We start from the raw sequence: 21,876 nt of genomic DNA on the forward strand, positions 1-21,876 counted from the left end.
ATTGAGATTTTTTTCTGTCCTCCAAATACTTAATTCTGATGATTTTCATCACTAGAAATCTATGGACATCCACCCTTTCTCTCACTCACATATAGCTAATCTCATGAGTAGTTTATCACACGGGCATCCAACTAAATGCAATTTTAGCTGCAATTTGTAGTTGTAGTATTTCCTCTTTATATGGAAGGTTTTTTAAGCCCCTTCAGATTCTGGAGCTGAGCAGAGGGGAGGAGGGTTGCACAGTACGTAGGTGTGTGTTGAGGGCAGCATATTCACCTGTGGCCTGCCACTGGGCAGCAGTGGTGCCTGGGCAGCTGCAGCATGCGTGCAGCTTATCACTTCATTTGGCTTTATCGTTATTTTTTTTCTAGCAGCTACTTCTTACAGCTAAATATTAGATATTGATGATTTTGCAGATGGCATAAAGCTAGGAGGTACAGCAAATTACGAAGATGATTCGAAGTCCAGAAAGATTTGAATCTCTTGAGGCACTGGATGGAGTGAGATGAGGTTAAGGGTGTAATATCCCTAGGTAAGAATAGACCATAGGATAGATAATACGGATGTAGTTCAGAAAAACCTCTGCTAATGATCAGCTGGGTGTAGTGCCAGTTAAAAATATGGTATCATTTTGTAATGGAGCATCACACTCAACAATGTGAAAGCATCCCTCTGTGTGCAGACACATTGGTGATCACAACAGATGGTGAGCAGTGGGGTTGTTTGGGGTTTTAACCCAAACCAGAGAAGCTGTTGTTTTTTGCCACTACACAACATGCACACCTGAAGCTGCAGTTGTCCATCCCAGTGGGTTGGTGATTTTCCTAGAAAAGCAAAACTACAGGAAAATTTAGGGATCATTTCTATAAACAAGAGCTTTAATATTGCACTGCCACAGAAGCCTACCTAGTTAGTTCCATGCTTAGATGGCTTACCCCAAGGGAAGGAATTTTACTTCCTAATCTAGCAGGTATTTCCATGAAGCCCTGAGTTCTGCAACCTCCAAAGAACAGAATAGTTATCAAATGTTTCTAATGAGTCTGCAGCGATGTCAGAGGTGTACCTTTTCCTCAGGAACTCAAATGAATGCTAAATTCTACTGGGAGTTACTGATAGGATCCAAAAACGAAGGAGGAGCCTAGGGTCCTTTAGCAGAGCTGGATGGACATAAATCAAGGCCCCCAAAAAAACTGAAAGAAGAGCTGGGATTCAATCAGCACGTGGTGTAACCTTTCTCTTCCAGGTGTTACCGGTCTATTTTGCATGGGACATACCTCATTCCTTGACTGTGTATCAGAAGAGGGGAATGATGCAGGAATTGGTTCCGTGTTTAGTGGAGCGGGTTTCTTTGCCCTAACAGATGTCCTTCATTGTTATTTGGCTGATTAACAATTTCAGTAAATATAGGCTTATTTATAGTTGGTGGCAAAAGGCAGCAAAACAGAAGTCAGATTAATAAAATACAAGGTAGTGCTGGACTTTGTTAGCTTCGCTGACTTGTCAGGCGTCTCTAAACCGGGTTAGGTTATTTTACAGCAGTTGCAGCGCTCTGAATGTTGCCTTTTTCTGCAGGAGGAACTTCTTGAAAATAATTTGCAAACTTTAGCTACTGATGTGGCTCCGGTTTATAAAAAGCTTGCTCCTGAAGCTTTCCAGAACCAGGTAGGTCTGTGACATTCATCTAGTGTAGCTGTAGCTCTGAACAGGCAGCATTAGCTAGAGTGATGAACACCCTCCCCTGCCTGCTGTCTGTTCAAGGGCAGAAGCCATAGCCCTCAGAGAAGTGCATTTTAACATACCTCACCCTCCTTATTTCAGATGATGGTAAAGTCATGCCCTAATTAGTGCATGTGTCAAAGGGGTCGAGATAGTACTGTAAATAAAATGTTTTTATTACTTAAAGACATTGACTCTGGCTGAGCTGATTGTCTTGGGGACATCCATGTTGCATCAGAAACACTTTTCTGCTTTCTGCCCTCTGCTACTGGCTGTTTTTTCAGTCAGCTGTGGCTGCCAGGGCTCTGGGGCGCTCCTTTGCAGTCCCAAGTACCGGCAGTTGTTGTACTTTCAGGTAGAAAACGAACACATGGGCCCTGATTGCCGGCTGGGATCCAAGGACGGGCGGCCTTTCTCTGGTGTAACAGCGTGCATAGATTTCTGTGCCCATGCCCACAAGGACACGCACAACATGCACAACGGAAGCACCGTGGTACGTACGCAGCATTTTCTCATCTCTGATGCTCTGATTGTTGTGTGCCTTAAAATGCTGTTCCATTTAGTGGGTGTGTTTGCAGGAAGTTTTTGAAGGTATGAAATTAACTGCATGTTGCCATTTATAATCCCCCACATTATTTGCATAGATTTAGTACTGACCTGCAGAGAACAGAAGTTGATCTTATCACAGGATAGATCAACAGAGGTATGGGAGTGATCCCTCCTACAAAATACCTGAATTCCTTCAAGACACTCAAGCCCTCTGGAGAGGACTGGCCATATAACAGCTGAGCTATTCACAGCAGAGTTTTGATGTTCAAAGGCAAATAATGATCTAACCAAGGAGTTATAGAGACTTTAGTAGAGAAAGAGCTAAAGCAAACTGATTCATTATTAATTTACCTTCTCCAGGCTCAATTCTCATCAAATTAACTTTTTCTTGCACTGTGCACTTACCAAGCTTCCTGTTAGTACAGTTACTTGTCAGAAAGTAGAACACAGTATCATGGTGTTGAAAGGAAAATCCACAAATGTGGAGGGCTTTTTGGTGTGGTGGTAGTACTGAATACCTTGCTGGATTGCTAGTGAGAAAACCAGTAGGGAATCACAAGCAACCTTTTAGAAACTGCAACCATAGCCTTGAAGAAAGACAAGCTCCCAGCAGAAAGGTTAAAATAAGACTGGCCATCCGTTTATTCAGTAGTTCGAGCGCTGCAGTGATGTGACTACCTGGGGTAACCTCTTGTGCATCACTGGAGGTTACACTCAAGAACAATTTATCAAAGGATGCATATCTGGGGGGAAAAAATCTCAAATCTCTGCCTGTGCTAGCAACAGACTTTTAATATTTAGACATGACAACTGAATTCTGTTGCTGTGAGTCAATAAACTGTTGCATATACTAAGGAAATTACTGGTACAGCTGCTGAAGATTTAACTGTGTGCTGGGATGTTGGGGAAATGTCCCTTACTTTAGTGTGGAAGCAGGTCTGGAAATTTGCCAGCAACAGCAGTCCTGAACAGACTGGGATTTTGCTGAACACTGAGATGCCACTTACATGCAGTTGTTCTGTAAGAAAATGCTGAGAGCACACTGTGCAGAATATTAGTAAGATGCTATGAGGAAACTCACATTTAAGTACAGTCACTAGTTCTCTAGCATGTAGAGGAGTAGTTCCCATCCTATGGGGCATGTTGTCCTTTTTCTGGAGTTGGGAAAGGAGCTATGTGCAGCTATGTGTAATGTTTGGCATCACACAGTCTGTAGCAGGCACTGTGGAAGAGGGGAAGTGGGATCACAGGATGTTAGGGGTTGGAAGGGACCTCTAGAGATCATCTAGTCCAAACCCCGCTGCCAGAGCAGGACCATAGAATCTAGCACAGGTCACACAGGAATGCATCCAGATGCGTCTTGAAAGTCTCCAGAGAAGGAGACTCCACAACCTCTCTGGGGAGCCTGTTCCAGTGCTCTGTGACCCTCACAGTGAAGAAGTTCTTCCTCATGTTGAGGTGGAACCTCCCGTGCTGTACTTTATATCCACTGCCCCTTGTCCTATCACAGGGTGCAACTGAGAGGAGCCTGTCCCCTCCCTCTTGACACCCAACCCTCAGATATTTGTAAACATTTATTAAATTCCCTTTCAATCTTCTCTTCTCCAGACTAAAAAGCCTCAGGTCTCTCAGCCTCTCCTCATAGGGCATGTGTTTCAGTCCCTTAATCATCCTCAGAGCCCTCCATTGGACTCTCTGGAGTAGATCCCTGTCCCTCTTGAACTGGGGAGGCCAAAACTGGACCCAATATTCCAGGTGAGGTCTCACCAGGGCAGAGTAGAGGGGGAGGAGAACCTCCCTCGATCTGCTGGACACACTCCTCTTAATGCATCCCAGGATACCATTGGCCACAAGGCCACATTGCTGACCCATGGGTAACTTGTTATCCACTGGGACTCCCAGGTCCTTCTCCACAGGGCTGCTCTCTAGCAGATCACCTCCTAACCTGTACTGGTGCAGTTTATTATTCCTTCCCAGATGCAGGACTCCTCACTTACCCTTGTGGAACCTCATTAGGTTTCTCTTTGCCCAGCTCTCCAGTCTGTCCAGATCTCGCTGAATGGCCGCACAGCCTTCAGGCCTATCAGCCAAGCCTCCCAGTTTGGTATAGCCACCAAGTTTGCTGAGCAGACACTCTGTCCCCTCATCAGTGTCACTGATGAAGATGTTGAATGGGACCGGACCCAGCACTGATCCCAGGGGGACCCCACCAGTTCCAGCTCTCCAGCTGAACTTGGCACCACTGACTACCACTCTTTGGACTCCATTTTGTAACCAGTTCCTAATCCATCTCACTGTCTGTTCTTCTATCCCACACTTCCTGAGCTTGCTCACAAGGATGTTATGGGAGACAGTGTCAAAAGCCTTGCTAAGATCAAGGTAGACTACATCCACTGGTCTCCCTGCATCTACCCACTCACTCACAACATCACAGAATGCTATCAGTCAGGCACGATTTCTCCTTGGTAAATCTATGCTGACTACTCCTGATCGTCATCTTCTCTTCCAAGTGCCTAGAGATGACCTCCAGGATGAGCTGCTCCATCATTTTTCCTGCTTCAAGAGCAGCTGCAATGTAACAGTGTTGGCAGCAGAACTGGAAAAGTTCTCTGCTTCTACTGACTTTCTGTAGCTGCAGCTCAAGTCATGGCCTATAGGTGCAAGCCTCTGCACATGTCTGCGAATGGACTTTTCTGGACCACACTCACAGCTTGCTTTGTGAGCAACAGAAGTACTAGATGCCTAAAGGGTGGTTCAGATTAGAACAAAAAAGGAGGAAAGCTGAACCCCACAGGGCTGTGAAGGAGTATTTTAGTTTTCTTCCAGCTGTGACATAGGAGGAACATTAGAAATTCTCTCTGCTGACCTGCAAGCTGTCTAGTGGTCAGAAGTAATTGAACACGTTTGGAGCTCCTCTATGACACGAAATCAAAGACAGTTTGCCTCAGCTGTAAAGGAAAAAGCAACATTGTTGGCATTCAAAGTGGGAAGCACTGAGACAGTCCCACCTGACATCCACCCTGCTTTCCAGCTGCAAAGTGCAGATGAGCACAGGAAACTTGATTCCACCTTTCAGGTTTACAAAGGCTGTTTGACTGCTTTGCTGAAACTTGAAATTAAAGTATCTGTTCTTAGGACAGAGTGAAAAAGACTACATCATGTCTGCATGTGAAAGTTCAGAAGGACAAAGGCAGATCAAAGAGTCCCATAATAACATGGTGGGAGCTGTGTGGCTACAGGTGTTTCTCTGGAGATCTATGAAGGCAACTCAGTTGAGCTCATGGGTGCATTTTCAGTTTAAAAGAAAAATAAAGTTGTACACATGTGCAAGTTTTACCATGACATCACTGAACCCAGAATAGGTAATGGGTTTGGTCACCAAGCATAGTGGAAACCTAAACAAAGCCCTGGGCCAACATTTTCTTTGGCTTTTGAGCATCCTGGATGATGTAGCTACATGTTCTGGAAAAAGTATTTAGAGTAGCAGGATGTGCAGCTTCCCTGTGTGCAGGGGCTTTGACAGAGCCCATCATATCCTCATGTTTGGGTTTTCATTTTGGTCAGTTTGCAGTTGGTGCCAGTGGAAAATGCTGGTTTTACCTTCTCAGTGAGGGCTTCTTTTTTTCTTACTGCACTATTTTGCACAGATTTGAATATTAGAGTGGGTTTTGAAATAGACATTTCTCTGTTCTACTTCAGATGTAGATTGCTGGCTTATCTGCAGGGCCTTAAGTTGCAGCTGTTTTCTTTGTAACATTAACTTCTCATGTAGCAATGTTATTGTGTCCTTCCTTTTCTGTTAAAATATATCATGGGGGACACTGACCTTGAAATGTTAGCTGTAAGCTAACCTACCTTTGCCTAATTGTAAAGCAGATGAAAGATGATAACTGTGTTTTTGAAGAGCATATGTAGTAAGTGTGCAAGACCAGTTTTTCATTAAAGTCTCTGATGAAAATTTGGGACTAAATGGGATGAGGGGCTGAGTTTTCAGAATAAGCAAGATTGTGGATTGAACTGTGAAGATTTGAACATGTTTCAGACTAGTGTCTGGGTCCAACACGGGTTGGAGAGAGTATGCCAAAAGACAAGTAAGAATCCTGGAGTTCCTGAGGAGTACAAGTGGGAGCAAGGCCCCCATGTTCATTTTATTATTGCTTTTGTTTTCAGTTCAGAAGGGGAGGACATGCTGGGCTTTCCAAGAACCAGTCATGTGCAATTGTGTGCTCTCTGCGTCCTGCCCTCTCTCACCCTTCCTGAATCCACAGGCAACTTTCAGCCAGATTTCACTGAATTTAGCAGAAATTGAATTGTCTTAGGAGATTTTTAATCTCTGGCTCCAAGTTGTACAGTTTCTCTGCTAACTGGGGCGAGGTAGATGGAAGACTGCTCCTCTCCTGAGGAGGTGGCAGGGTCCTTATGGCAGAAGCCAGGAGGCACCGGTAGCTTCAGCCAGGCTCTGCTTCTGATTGCTGGTGCCCAGCAGAGGTGGGAGCACAGATAAGGGTACCAGGTTGGGTGTGGGGGAGTGCGGGGATGGAGGAGTCCACAGGGAACAAGGTGTCATTTGCTGCTCATGGAACAACTTGTTTTTTCTAAATCTTCCTCGTAGTCCAAAGGCTGCCCAGTGGAGGTAAGTATGCATGGAGCAAGCACATCAGTAAGCACTGCTCATCAGCTTCTAATTGCCCCTTCACTTTGCCTTCTTAAGAGCCCTTCTCTCCAGCCTTTCAAAATGCCACCCAAAAAGCTCTTCTCCTTTGTCTGTCCCTCAGATTTTCTCCTCCTGCTGCTCTGCAACTGTCAAGCTTTGCACATAGCTATTTATAAAGCCCTGATCACCTCTTTATCAATCTAGGATTTTTTGTTTGTGACTCTGTGATTTTATTATTCTGGAAGTAATTGTGCGATGCCTTTATGTGAAAACTGTGTTATAAAATAGATCCTGTTTGTGGTTTTGCCCTCTAAACAATAACAATATGCTCCCCTGGAATGTTAGGCATGGTGACAGGATTCTGGGAAACTGGATGAACTGTTTATGGTAGGCACCATGTTCAGCCTACACAGTGATGGAATGATAATGTTTCCATCTAAGGGAGTGTCTTCTCATCCTTGCATGGTGCTCAGATTCCTGTGCAATGTCTGTAGTTAGTAACTCCCTGTGCAACAGACTGAAGCCGAGACATGGAACTGATGTGTGGCTTTCTAGGGATGCAGAATGTTGTTGTGAAAGCCATGGGTCTGTTGTGAGTATTGTCAGTAGAGCTGTAAGTGACATAAATATCTGTATGCTTGCTCATGCCTCTACTACTGCTGCCGTCCCTCAGAAAGCACAGAATGAAGCCAGGAAGCACAGTGCTGGGTTTAGTGCCATTGTGATGGCAAAAGTTTGGCACTGATAATGGCCCAAACTCTGCAGCTGCTGAAAATTTCGAGTACTGCAAATGTTCAGCAGTGATTTGGAAAAACTGGAACATGCAAGCTGTTGCAGTAAGTTTGAATATTTGTCCACGTTTTTGATGCAGCCCTATCAAACTGGATGTAAAAAGCACTTGCCATGGCTCTAGTATCTAGTAACACACAGCAATAGGTCAGTGGCCTGAGAGTATCCAGGTGTCTGTTGGGTCTCGCAGCTTCATTATGGCAGACAGGCAGAGCCAGGAAGAGTGGTAATTAAAGAAAAGGTGAGGGGGATAGAGCTGTGACTTGCTACACACCCAGAGCAGTATGACTAAACATCAAAAATGCCAAATGCTTGGGAATTTCCAGTGTATTTACAGCTCAGATTATTTACCAAGGTGACGTGGTTGTGGATAGTGTGATCTGAGACAGAATTTCATCTTTCCTGTCCCAAGACATATGCCTCGATCCTATTCTTCAAGTGCCAATAATTTTCCTGCATCATCACAAATCAAAGCAAGGATTTGTCAGATGTTTGCTTTTGGAAGACCCATAGGATTGAGGTCAGAAACCCATGAGAAAACAGTCAAGTTAGGATGACTGCTTAAATATTTTAGTAACTTTGTATTTCATGTATGTGGCTGTATTTGTAAATGTCTCTCTTCTTGCCAGGTGTGTACACTGACCAAGGAAGACAACCGGAGAGTGGGGGTGATTCCAAGCGATGAACAGCTCCATGTGTTACCTCTGTACAAAATTTCACAAACAGATGAATTTGGCACTGAAGAGGGACTGGAAGCTAAAATAAAAGCCGGAGCCATACAGGTGCTCACAGCTTTCCCCAGAGAGGTCCGAATGTTAGCTGAGCCTCTCAGAGCTACAAAGAAAAAGAAACCAGACACAAGGAGGACCTCGAGTGAAAAGCAGCCATTAACAGACAGAAAGTATTCCACACCAGTAAAGCTGAAAACTGAAGCCCCAGAAAATCTTGGCAACACCTTGCAGTGTTTAGGTGAGTGGTGCTTATTACTTGCTGCCAGTCTCTTCTGCTACTGTGTTGCCTTCTACCCATCCAAGGGGAAGGAAAAGCTCCTGAATACTCGGTTATGAAATGCTTGTATATTCTGCATTTTAGGGGCTAATGAGCAAGTCATTTGCAGATTATTGCCCCAAAATTAGTTTGTGATGGTGTGTGATCACCAATGAAACATGTCCAGGTTCCCTTATTCTAGTAAATAGTGGCAGTAAGATCATATTGAAATACCATTGTAGGACGGTCATCCAAATAATGTGACTTTCTGTCCCTTGAAAGACGGGACAATGGTCTTATCCATTGACCCATGACAGCCAGTGGCTTTCCCAGTCTGAGCTACTCCTCATTTCTTGACAATGATATGGAGACTGTTGCAAAGCAAGAGATTTGCCATAGAAGAAAGTTAAAAAAGGGCTTTATCAAATCAGACAGTGTATCCAAAATTGAACTGGAGAGGTGGGCTGTCTCAGCAGCGAGGCAAGAGGCACGCAAGAGGCATGCCGTATTTCTTCTTTCACAAAATCATTGTTGCCAGAGCCTTCTGCCACCAGACATGTTTGTGCAATGCACTCAGGAATTGGTTGAACTGTGTGGAGGTGCGTCTGATCTTGGGTCCGGTTTTGGACCAGCACTTCAGAGGATAGAGCTATGATAGAGCTAGACTGGACAGTAATAAGTAGAAAAGAAGGAAGAGGTGGAGCAAGCCTTGGACATTGCTTCTGTAATTAGAGGGGGAAACAATACTAAGAGTTAAAGCATAGCCTGTCTGCCTTTCAGGAGAAAGAGCAAAATTAGCCAACCTGCTGTCATTTGGATTTTATTTCATAAGAGACATCCTGATCTATGTAGTAGATTTAAGGGGAAGAAAAATAGCTACATGTGTTTAGAATAAAGTTTGTGTTTGGGGAGTAAAACACTAAAATACACCAAACCTCCGTTTGATGCAATTCTGTAACTTGCACTCAGCACCCTGATTTGTCTGAGTAAAGGCAGGTGATAAATACTGCATAGAGCACAGCAGAGTAAGAGGAGAAGCCCCTATGAAATTAGGCAGACACTGCTGATTTATGTGCAAGTTTGGGAGAGACAGTGAAGCCTTTGAAGCAGATATAAATGGACTTCTCGGGCTGAGGATGGTGTCCAGCAATAACTCCAAAGCAATGATTAAAAACTTCCATCATGCTTGGGGTGGACTGGAAGTCCTGGAAACATTGGAGGACTCTGATTTGGGAGGAAACTCTGAAATTGTCAGATCTCACTGGAAGGTTGTTTTTAAATAGGGTTCTGAACCGCCTAACCACACAACATTGTGGTTACAAATGGGCTTGGCTTCACTCTCTGAAAACCATGCCCTGAACAAATGGTGCCATCGCCAGGTGTTTAGCAGATGCTTTGGGAGCACAGAACTTTATTCCTTGGATGTGCACAAATAGCTGTGTAAACAAGCCAAACTGCATAATTTGTTTGGACTTGAAATGTTTTGGTAAATTAATTTATAGGGACTACTGAAAAAAAGTAAGAGACTAAGGAAGAAATACTTGTGAGTGAGAAAGTTGCTTGGAGATGGAAAAGGAAGAATGTAAATAAAACTTTCTTCTTTTTTAGTTTAATGAAGGAACCACATGACTGGCTATCCTGTGTTGCCTATTACATAGACGTAGTAAGTTCTTTTAGAAGAGACCTGACTGTCAGTATCCTTCAGCTGGAAAGTTTGAGACTGAATAGATCAAATTGTACTGGATAAAACAGGAGATGAATCACCAACTTCGTTTCTCAGCTGGCCACAGCAGAGTAGTGGCCACTTCAGACAGTGGCTCCCAGTACTCTCTTTGAACAGGAGGTACTCCTGGGGAGCAATGCCACCTTACCTGAACCCGCAATAACTTCCCTCTACCCATACATTCTAATTAACTTTTCTTAATCTCTGCTACTTTGCCCTGCAGAGCAAGGAGCTTCTGGCAAGAGCTGGAAATCTGCTGGAGCCACAGGCATTATGAGAGTGCTGGGGGCTGTTACAGCTTTTGTGCAGAGAATGTAGGTCTGTTTTCAGAGATGATGGGAAGTGTGATTCCCAAATGCTGTGTTTCCTCTTTTGCAGGAAGACCTTGGTCTGGGGGAATGTATGTTCTTAAATGCTTTAATAGAAAAAAGGGTTTTTGAAGACTTGATGAGGTTCCCTTATATCCCTCCACAACTTCAGTATTTGCATGCTAACTGTTGTTGCCATTTTTGCATCCCCAATGAATGTTTTTTTTAATCCATCACAACCTGCAAATTATTTGAAGACAGAATAGAAGAAAGAATAGTTCTGTGTCTGGTGCAGCAATTAAACATTCTGCGTATTGATGGAGCCAAGAAACAACACTGACAGGGATGGTCTTTATGGGGATATGCAAGAGCTGCCTGTGGGGTTCCGGTCTGCCAGCAAAACACACTTAAACAATTACAGGGCACAATGCAAATCCCATCAAAGTCAATGGAATTCCTTCCCAATATTCCAGTGGACTCTGGACCGAACTTACACATGATGAGAATGAGTCATCCAAGGCAACAGTTCTGCAAATAAGCACAACTGCAGGGTGCCCAGACTGGAAATTGATTAGGGAGATGACATAAATTGACACATGTCTCCACAAAGGTCTGAATTCATGTGTGGCAATTAGGTGGAAAACAGCCAAAGCACATGATGCAGCTTCCTAAGGATGGATTCACCTGCAGTATGTTGCCGTGTACTTTGTTGGGGACTTTTTAAAGGAAGATTGGAGTAGTTACTTGCCAATGCAGGAATCGGTGTAATTCAGTAACTTTTGGTGTGATAGACAAGACCCACAAATACACATTTTTCTTTTATTATAGTAAGGGTCTATGCAGCCACCACTTTGATTTGTTTTCATTTCAGACAGACTGAATTTCATCAGTTATGTGAAAACTCTAACCTGGTGCTTCCTGCTAGCCTGGGCAGAGTTGGCTGCTGGGAAGCACTTGTGTAGAACTGGGTTGCATGAACCAGAACTGAGTGGTTATTCCATTTTATCTATTTCATTCATCCCTTTCCATTTTCTATAGCAGCAGCAGTCTGACTGGAAACAGTTAATGTGCTAGTTAAGCAAGGTTTATGATGGTCATAGAAGTACTCCTAAAAAGCTAAAAACAACCCCATGATGTGTCTGTTCTATATGAGCAAGCAAGTATTAAAATACTATAGAAGGTGTATTTTATTAATTAAGCAAGGTAAAGTACTTACTTTGGTGTGCATTGCTTTTTAGGGAACAAAGCAGATGCTTTAAAACCTGGAATAAAAATGGAGGCTTCCGATCACCTCTGTGCCATTAAACATACTTCAAACACTACTAAAAATTGCTCCTTGTTGAAACAGTACACGGCTTCCTCCCCTTTCAAGGTGGATAGTTTACACCCCTATTCATCTTTAGCACACAAGCCTGGCATCACAGCAGTGACCAATATTCAACAAGATTTTTCAGTTCCCTACGGGTATTTTGAATGCAGCAGTAAGCAACCTCACGTGACACCTTACATTAATTGTAAGAACTTTGATGTGTCGGTCAAAGATTATACTGGAATTTTGCTGAATGAGAAGATGAATGGTGTGCCACCAATTCTTCCAGAGGTCACTGTGCCAGGCCCCCCAGCCCACAGAGCCCCCCTGCCCACTATACTTGAACATCAGCCAGACAAGCAGAATTGTCAGCTTCAGTCAGACAGCACCACCTCTTCACAGCCCATCAGCTCCTGTGACCTGTCAGTACCACTGAGCTCTCCAGCAAAGGACACCGTGGGAAGTGAAGCTGAGTGTTCCCATGGATGTCCAGTGGAAAGGGGCAGCTCCCACGAAGAGCAGCTGTGCCATTTTGACTGTGCTGATGTAAAGCAGAGCACTGCACTGGGACAGCCATCTGATTTGGAAGAAAAAGCTGAGGAAATATGGTCAGACAGTGAGCACAATTTTTTGGATGATGAGATTGGCGGGGTTGCTGTGGCACCCTCTCACGGTTCTATCCTAATTGAATGTGCAAGACGTGAACTCCATGCTACCACGCCTATAAAAAAGCCCAACCGCAATCATCCCACCAGGATTTCTTTGGTTTTCTACCAACACAAAAATTTAAATGAGCCAAAGCATGGTTTAGCCATGTGGGAAGCAAAGATGGCTGAGAGGGCGAAAGAAAAAGAAAAGGAAGCAGAAAGATTAGGAACAGAGAACACTGAACTAAACTCTAGCGGCAGGAAAACAAAGCAAACAAGTGAAACCAGAGATATTTTTTATGAAGATAATGAGTTCAACCAAATTCCATCCCGCAGAGCATTGACAGTAACTAAGGATAACGTGATAACAGTATCTTCTTACGCCCTCACACGCGTTGCGGGGCCTTACAACCATTGGGCATAGGTTTCGGTGTCGAATGCCTCCTCTTGGTGCAGTGTTACACAGTGTTTAAGGTGCTGTTAAAGAACAAGTCTTGTGTAGTTTACTATTTGCTCATCTCAACCATTTTAAGGCTGAGGTAAAAAGAAAGGGGGGGGATTTCTTCTTAAACTGTGACTTTAACATTTGGTGGTGCTCAAGCACAATTTAAGCAAAAAAAAAAAATTGTATAGTTTTAATACATTCTAAAAAAGATTCTGTTTAGGTTCTTAACCTTGATTGAATCATTCAGTTTATTACCTTTAGGAATTTATATTTTGGTGCTTTAAATCAAGTCTGTTTACTACAAGAATCATTTATAAGGATTTTAACAGGTTCACATTTTATGGTGTTAAATCAAGTTATACAGTAATAGCTCTACACAGCTCTTGGTGCTTAACCACGTTGAACAGTTATAAATAAGCTGAATTATTACTTCATGGTGCCATTGCTTTAACAACTTCCAACCACTGATGTATAGTCCAAACTGCAGATAAATCTTTTAGAAAACCAATGATTTTTTTTTTTCCCCCTCTAGAGATGCCATTATGTAAGAAATGAAGTTATTGGCAGTGATGGCTGGAAGTTGTTTTTAAGCTGTAAATATATATTTTAAAAGCACTTTCTATTTTTAAAACTAACTTGAAATAGTATAGTATAAGGATCATATTGTCTAAGACTTGTGCATACTCTACAGAAGAGATCATTTTATTCTTGCTGTGTAGAGTTCCATATTGTTACAGCTGCAGTATGTATGCTAACAGCATATGTGATTGTTTTTAGACTTGCCCTTTTTCATCGAAGATTTTATGTTGCATTTAAAGCACAGTTATCAGATACAGAAACATCTATTATTTTCATGAGTGTGCAAACAATGAGTTAGGAGATGTCTTGTCAGTACGTGTGTTGTTGGGAGCTAGGAATATTGTTTGGGGTTTTTTAAAGGCAGCATTTGTTATGATTTCTTTGAGCAATAAGTGCATAAGTCTCATTCATTTGGAGCATTTCAACTTGACAACCAAATGTTCCTAATGCCTCAGGGGTAGGATTGTTTTGGAATAAAAAAATAACCCCTAGAGTTGCCATATTCTATTCTGGAAAAAAAATAATTTGGGGAAAATACAACATAAGTGTTGGAAAACATAAACCTTGTAATAGCTAACAGCAATTTTTTCACTAAGAATAACCTATCTGTGCTATTCACCAGCTCTCTACATTCAGTTTTTGTACAAAATCTTCTGTACATTTTTTAAGTGATTCACACATTTCACATAAAAATGGTTTTATTCTTGCTTCCAAACAGAGGAAAGTCATCATCTCCATTTCCATTGTAAAAATGACTATTTGCTAGACCATGGGAAAAACAGACACTCCATTGCTTTTAAACACTGTAGCATCCCACTCTTCTTTCTGATTCTCCTCTCCTATGTGTTTCATTTTTAAACTTATTTAAACAGATTACCAAATGGCAACATTAGCTAAGGACTGACCTCATCCTGCAGCTTCTCCCATGATAACAGCTCTGAGTAGCCATAGCTGCCTGGTCAGAGCCAGCAGGAGCGCTCAAGTCAGGACTCCTTTTGTGACTGAGAGCTGCAGGGTCGAAGCCCCAGAGGTGAAGCTGTACCTTACTTCTGCCTCGGAGTCCTCTCCACTGAGGTACCCTGTAGGTGTAAAGAGGTCAGAAAATGTACTGTTAATATGCTTGATAATGTTCTAGCATAGTGGTGCTGTGACAGAGGAGTACGAACTATCTAGATCTGCTCTATTTCAGACCCAGACAAGGTGCTTTTTCCTTGGGAAGCTGAACTGTAAGCGCCGTTTACAGTTTTGGTACGAAAAATAAATGCACCACCTGTGTTCTTAACACAGTGCCAGGTAGGACTTTGGTGCTACAAATGTTGAAACGTGACTGTAGACCCCTGAGACTGTTCTGTACAGATGTGCACACCTGCAGGTCTGAAGTAGCAATGTGAGGACCTTGGGTTCAGTTCTGTAGCTTCCTGTCATTAGAATTAACAGAACTGTTGATGGCAGAGGATGGCCCAACTGAATCCTTCTTGGTATCTTACCTATTTTAAGTAAGTTTGTAAAAACCGGGTATGCTGCAAATCTTAGTTCAAAGCTTAATATTAGTTCAAATAGAGGATATGAAGGGATTGTAAATAGTAATAAAATAAAACCAATATTATGCCATCATTTTGTACCAGCAGTTTTATGCTTCTTGACTACGTAATATACAGTATACATCAAGTCATTATCGTATTTTGTGTGCCTTAGATTTCCATTTGAAAACTTGTATATTTTTGGTGAGCCGAAGATTAGTAAGAGTTCCAGCAGTCCCTACAGTAAGCAGTACTGTGCCTCTCATGTGATTGCTACCTGAAAACCCTTGTCCCATCCCACAGCTGATCATGTAAAGGAAAGATTAGTTTACTGGTTCTACTGATAGTGCTGATAGCTTTAGTTTGTATCCATGCAGACTGAAAAACTTCATTCTTGGTCAGCACTCTCATGTGAATAAGTTTTTCTACACAAAATCAGTAAATTATAGAGCCATCTCCTAACATTTTTAAGGGTTTGGATTGTTAAAGTGGATCACTTTTACTTGAATCTTCCCCTATAAATGCCCTTGTTTAACTTATACATGATTGGAAACTTCAAGATTAAAATGTTCCATTGGAAAACCTGCAGCTTCCCTCAGAGAAGGGAGAAACAAGTGGATCTGAAAGGATACCTCCAAACATAGGCCCTGGCAAGTCTCTGCACAGGTCAGTCCAGGTCTTTTTAGAAATGGCCCTTTTAACAGAGAAAGAGCTTAACATAATCGTTAATGCTTTAATGGATAGGTGCTAAAACTCATAGTTAACTATTTTAAGCTTACTTACATGAGAAGAATGTTTGGTATATAGAATAAAATGCCACTGGTGGTGCTCTTTCCTTGGCTGCCTGTCACACAGCTACTTTTCCAGGCAGGCCAGCCACTTCCAGTTCCTGCTGTGGCACACAGCAGGCTGTCATCTGAGAAGCTGGTATTTTCCATTGCTGTACTGCAGTATAGAGAATGCAACTGCTCACTCTTTTCACAACTGTATGCTATTTATTGTAACATCTCAGAACAGTTATCAGTCTTATACACCTGTTACGTTGTTTTGTGTAAGGTTATCACTATACAACAGTATTTGTCTCTTAAAATTTGCTCATCTGTGAGTCTGTTGCTTTCTTTGCAGCCCACACAACCACTTGAATTCGCTCTTGGCCCTTAACACGGTCCTTTCAGGATGGCCAACTCAAAAGCTGGGTCTAAAATGAAGGTAGCTGGCCAAGTCAGACCTACCTATTTTAATTGGTTTCCAGCAGCTGGCACTATGCTCTGGGTGAAAAACCAGAACACGGACTCAGGTGTGGGCTGGTGATGGGGTGTGGTTGTGCGTTGATCCTTCTTCACAGTATGCTAACAAAAACACCATCCAACATGGGACAACTCTGACTTCCCAGAAGAAATGTCTCCCATGTCTTTCTCCACTAGGTGCAGCACTGCCACTCTACCCTCGCTCTGGAGTGGAGGAGCAGTGCTTTCTGCAGGAGCTGGCTCTGACTCCCTCAGTCCCTGTTAGAGTTACTGCAGTTGTGCCCAATTCAGTAGTGAATTATACTCACGCAGTTTCTCTGTGCTTACTGATTTGTAATGTGCTGTTATATTACAGAAAATGGAAACAATTTACTATAAATATTTTGGTCATAAGATCCAAACAGCTTTTTAAGAACTCAGAAGTTCCTGTAACTTTCTAGCTGTAACAGTTGTATTCATATTTATTTCAAGGACTTTTTAAGCTAACTTAGGAGTAACTGCTGTTGTAAGTCCTTATCTTACCTGTGACAGCGCTTCTCTATGCTTAGAACAAGAAATAACTGTAGTATCTTAAGCAATGTTTTATGTTAAGCATGGGTGAATAGCAACTTCTTTAGTACTTAAGATTATTTGTAACATAAAACTGTTTGGGGTTTTTTAATGACCTTTTTAATATCATTGCAGTATTATGTTAAATTTGGGTCCTGCTTATGTTGCTGCCGCCCCCCTGACTGCAATGTATTCATTCATCACGCTTTCACACCATTTTCATGTGTAGCTGGATGGAACTGAATAGTAACAGTGCCAATTGAACAGGCCAATGCCGAGTCGAACCCTCACAACCCTACAGTTAATAGGTTTTGCAAGGACAGATGCAGAGAGATTTGGAGTAAATGTTGTACTTCTGGTTAAACACAGAGGTGACTGTAGAGAGACATCATACCTTCACCTCAAGTTTCAAGTAGGCAGGTCTATTTCAGGCCACCTTCAGGCTTATGCTCTTAACAGCTTGAGCAGCAAAAAGGCAGGAACTACTTCACTGTTATTAAATGGTATAGGGGTGTCATCATCACCGTTTTCCACTTTCTGATAATAAAGACCTTAAGATTCTTCTTTTCAATCCATTTCCCCAGATCATCATCCCAACAGAGTTTGCAGTGTTCAACCACATATTTTAACTTCAGTTTTAAAAGACAGGAGACGATTATTCATGCTGTATTTGTCATTCTTCCCACAACAGTATATTTTTCTCTTTTCTTCTACTAGACCATTATATACGTAATTTTTCCACACGGACATATACTGAAGTGCTAGAAGGGTGCTTAACAACTTAATGTGAAGACAATGTGGTTCTGTTTCAAACACCTTGCACACCCTCCCATCTTTCCTCATAAAGTCAGAGAATGCAGGTGTAGACCCCAAAAAGCTACACATGTAGGGAGGAAGGCAGATGAGGCAGTTAATCTACAGCAAGTTACCAGTTAGAGCAGATATGCTGCATTCCAAAGTGCTGTTGCGGTCGAGCAAGGCAACCGCTAGCTTGATGTTCAGTGTTGCAATTGTTGCTGCAGAACACTTTAATACTGATGCGGAAAGTTTTGTGATCTGATCAATATTTTACATGTATATCTGTATTTTTATTATTGTAATGGAAAAAAGTCTAAGGTTTGGGAGTCATCTTAAAAGTGAGAATAAAGGCCCTGATTATCATTTATACTACTGTCCTTTGCATCCCATTAAAAAGATAAGGGGCCTGAAATGGATGATTCAGCTTACATGCTTTGGAGTATCCCACTGCACTGACAATGGTATGGAAAATCAGCAGTATAAATCAAAATCATTACCAAATGACTGATTTGTACCATCATCTGAAATCAATTTCATGATATCCCTACTGTGTACTTACTGGCCAGTAACATCCAGATTGTTCTCAGTTTAGAAATACAGGCTGGAAAGGAACTGGCTTGTTTTTTATCAGGTTTTAAGTATTCACTTACATTGGCTGTCCTTTTCCAACACTATGTACAAAGAGAATGTGGTAAAAGGTTTTTCTGCATCTAGGTAATGGCCTGGCTAGAGATCTCTCAGAACTGTCAACACTCTGAGCTTCGGTAGTTTTTCTTAACATACTTGCTTCCCTTTACCGTAAATTGATCCCTTTTAGTTGATTATATAAATTGGGGTTGTGACTATCAATTTAACTCTATGCTTTTCTGGCTGAAGACCCAACAGGGTGTGCAGTATTGTATGTTCTTGTCACACTGCAGTCAGTTTTGGGACACAAAGCTAAAAGCCAGTGTTTTCTGACTGCCTGAATTGTGATACTCGACATGAAACCATTAGCACTGCCCTGCAAGCCTGAGTCATACAGAGCTTCCCTTGCTGCCAATGGAAGCCTTATGTAAGCATCCAGCCCCACTACAGTGCAGTTACAGAATGCAACACAGTGCAAACTTCTCTTTCAATACAAGTTTAAGGAAAAGGAGACATATTTTCCTCCTTAATTTCTAAACTGCAGTGACACTCCAAAGCCTAATGAGGACAGATTTTGTGCTAACTCTGTGAATGCCAGTCTAATCCATGTAACTCTAAAGGCAGCATCTGGACTTCATGAATCTCTTGTTCTCAGAATGAAAAAAATAACTGTAGGCAAGAAAAACAAATGCGATATCCCAACGCCACTAAAATAAAGCCAGTTCTAACCAATATAATCATCCAGACATTTCAGTCCCTACCAACCATTCTACAATTCTTTGCTCAGTTTGAGACAGCTCTTCATAATATGACAACGTCAGAGCAGGTCAAAAATACTGCTCAGACATTACTGTCATAAGGAAGAACATTAATATGTAAGGACACACTGTACTGACGTGCTATGGTTAATGGAATTCTTTCCTGCTTTGTAAAGTGAAAAGATTAACAGTATGCTGAAGTGAAAAAAAGAAAGTCAGCCTTGCCTTTCTTTCCTTCTCTATTTTCTTTTCTCTATATTTCTTTCTTTCTTTGGGATGCATTGGATATTTATTTTTCAAATTTGGATTTGGGTTATTTCCAGTTACCAACCCACAGTATTTTGATCTGGAACTTACAAATAGTTTTCTGAAACAAAAGATTATGTACAGGGAGGAAAAAAATCACAAAGAAAAAGCAGTTCATTATGTCACACTATTTACAGGAGAAAGTACAAAATTTACCTTTTTTCTCACAAAACATTTGGGCCTGATTCTTTCCTAATAAAACTGAGCACAGCTTCATGAGGCTGGTGGAGCTGTGCAGAGTTTTGCTAGCTTAGGAACCGAACCTTAAAATCTTCTTTGCAGACAAGGGAACCCTTACCAGCAGTACTTGAAGACTTGTGAGTTGTGACTGCATGTTACTTGAAAGATCTAATTAAGCTATGTTTTTTGGTGCAAGCAGTTGTTGTACATGATTTCATGTTTATGTAGCAAGATGCATTGAAATGTCGATACTAGTATTGAAACATACATGTAAAAAATTGTTGTGGAAATTGTCTGTTCTGTTCTATTTTTCTTGTGTGTCTCATCTTGTTTAGAGCGTAAACTTGCCTTTTTTTTTTTCCCCCCCTATTTTTTATTGTCCTAACTGAATAAGGCTAAATGAATACTGTAATTGAAAATATATTTTAAATCTTGTCATGAGTTTTTAAAAAGACTATTACAAATTGTACCATTCCTGATTACACAGAACTTTGTGGGTGGTTTTAAATAAATTTTATACTTCTATTTTGCACTTAGTTGTCTAATTTTTCTTTCCTGTGTTTTCCATGCATTTCTTGTAAAATGCGTTGAGAAATGAAAAAGTGATTCCCCCCCACACCCCAGTACCAACCAAAGCATTCTCATGCTGAAGTACACAAAGACTAAAAATATAGGCCAGGAGAGCCTGTACCACACAATTAACAGCAAAGTTAATGCTCTGCTGCATAACATTATGTCTCTGCCCCCTCTAAAACCATTCCGTGGCTTGACATTTTAGACAAGGAAGTAAAGGATTTCTGATTCTGAGCTAGAAAGAGTCTGGTCCTGCAGCATATCTAGGGTTGCTGAGAACATCATCAAACGTGTTCTGGTAATAGCAAGGAGTTACTCTAATAAATAGTCTAGGTTCTGTATGATTATATAATTTACCTTACAGTCTGTAAAACAGCTTTTTAAGGGAGGAGTAAGAGAATAACTGTTAATGAAAGGCTTTCCGGTTTATGAGGCATTTTCCTTGCAGAAAATTTTCCCTCAACACTAATAAGCATTGTTACATGCAGAAATGCATTTCTGAATTAACTCAGCCCTGCAGGACTGCAGTGGTTCACCCAAGTCTCTGTACTGGAAAGGAATGGGCATCAATCCGGTCCCTGTTGTCAGTCTGCTGGTGCTCCGTGCAGGCAGAGCTGTGCAGCAAGAGAAGCAGCCAGAAAATCCTGACTAGAAAGGACAAAATTGGTGGTGAACACATCTACACAGTGTCTCTTTTCCCTACCAGCCCTGTCTGAGTTGTGGGAATCATTTACTATGGCTTTTAATTCCCATCCAGGGGAAACAGTCCAGGTTTTGTTTTCTTCAAATCAGGGTATGGTAGTTTTCCTCTCAAGACAAAACTGACCTCAGCACTGCTCTGCTTTACTACTTCTGCTTTTACATTCTAGTGCAGAACAGCACTACTGACAGAATTCCTCTTGCTTAGATCTGAATAAGGAATATAATTCTCAATGTTCAGATTTGCTTCTTTTTCTTCTACAGCAAGTGCAGGAGCAAAAGCTGTTGTTACAGTAATCGCCCAGATAACTGGAATCGTATGGATTGCATAAAAACACTGCTATCATCAGGCTTCAGTCATTCCCTAGAAATAAACTGCATTATGTGGTACAATTCATCTAGCTCCTGGAAGTAATACACTAATCCAAAGGGAAGCCTTTACCTTCCTCTGTAATCTGCTGCTCTTTTAGAGGATAATCATTACTGAGGTTTTATAGCAACATCTCACAGCTTGCCCTAGGCTTTCTCTAAATGGTGCTATCAAATCTTTCAACAGTGTTTTGGATTCCACACTTTGGAATTGCAGTCTGGAGCCTACAGCACAGGTGTCTTTTGAATGGCACTTGCAGTTCTGGAAGCAGACCCAAGAACATCATTTTGGAGGAAAAGATGTTGATGAGAATGTTTTTCTGTCTCCCTTTCAGGTCCTGCCAGTGAGCTGTACATTGCCTCCCCTAGCATTCCCACTGCCTAGCGTTGTTCCCAGTCAGGGCTGCATTTCACCATAAACTGTGCAGCATATTGCATGCCAGAGTTTGTGGGAACAAACCTGACCCAAATCTACCTGCACTGGCAGCCCTGAAAGGTTGCCAAACAGGAGTTTATCTTGTAGAGCTCAACACCTGGGGGTGGC

At 41.9% G+C, this 21,876-nt stretch overlaps 1 protein-coding gene across 3 annotated transcripts in view; it reads left to right on the forward strand.

Moving 5' to 3' along the window:
* TET1 (tet methylcytosine dioxygenase 1) overlaps positions 1-20,187 on the forward strand; it is a 59,703-nt gene extending 39,516 nt beyond the window's left edge. Inside the window, exons 8-11 of one of the 3 annotated variants that reach the window (XM_009907120.2) lie at positions 1,573-1,662; positions 2,072-2,209; positions 8,338-8,677; positions 11,965-20,187. In XM_009907120.2, coding sequence (XP_009905422.2) covers positions 1,573-1,662; positions 2,072-2,209; positions 8,338-8,677; positions 11,965-13,106 — 1,710 coding nt within the window. In that variant the 3' untranslated portion in view covers positions 13,107-20,187. Of the gene's footprint in view, positions 1-1,572; positions 1,663-2,071; positions 2,210-6,877; positions 7,222-8,337; positions 8,678-10,641; positions 10,846-11,964 lie in introns of those variants that run through there. The other 2 variants (XM_054174784.1, XM_054174785.1) reach the window with 2 other exon arrangements.
* Positions 20,188-21,876: the final 1,689 nt, after the last annotated feature.

This window comes from Dryobates pubescens, chromosome 30 (genome assembly GCF_014839835.1).
Source record: "Dryobates pubescens isolate bDryPub1 chromosome 30, bDryPub1.pri, whole genome shotgun sequence".
Lineage (NCBI taxonomy): Eukaryota > Metazoa > Chordata > Aves > Piciformes > Picidae > Dryobates > Dryobates pubescens.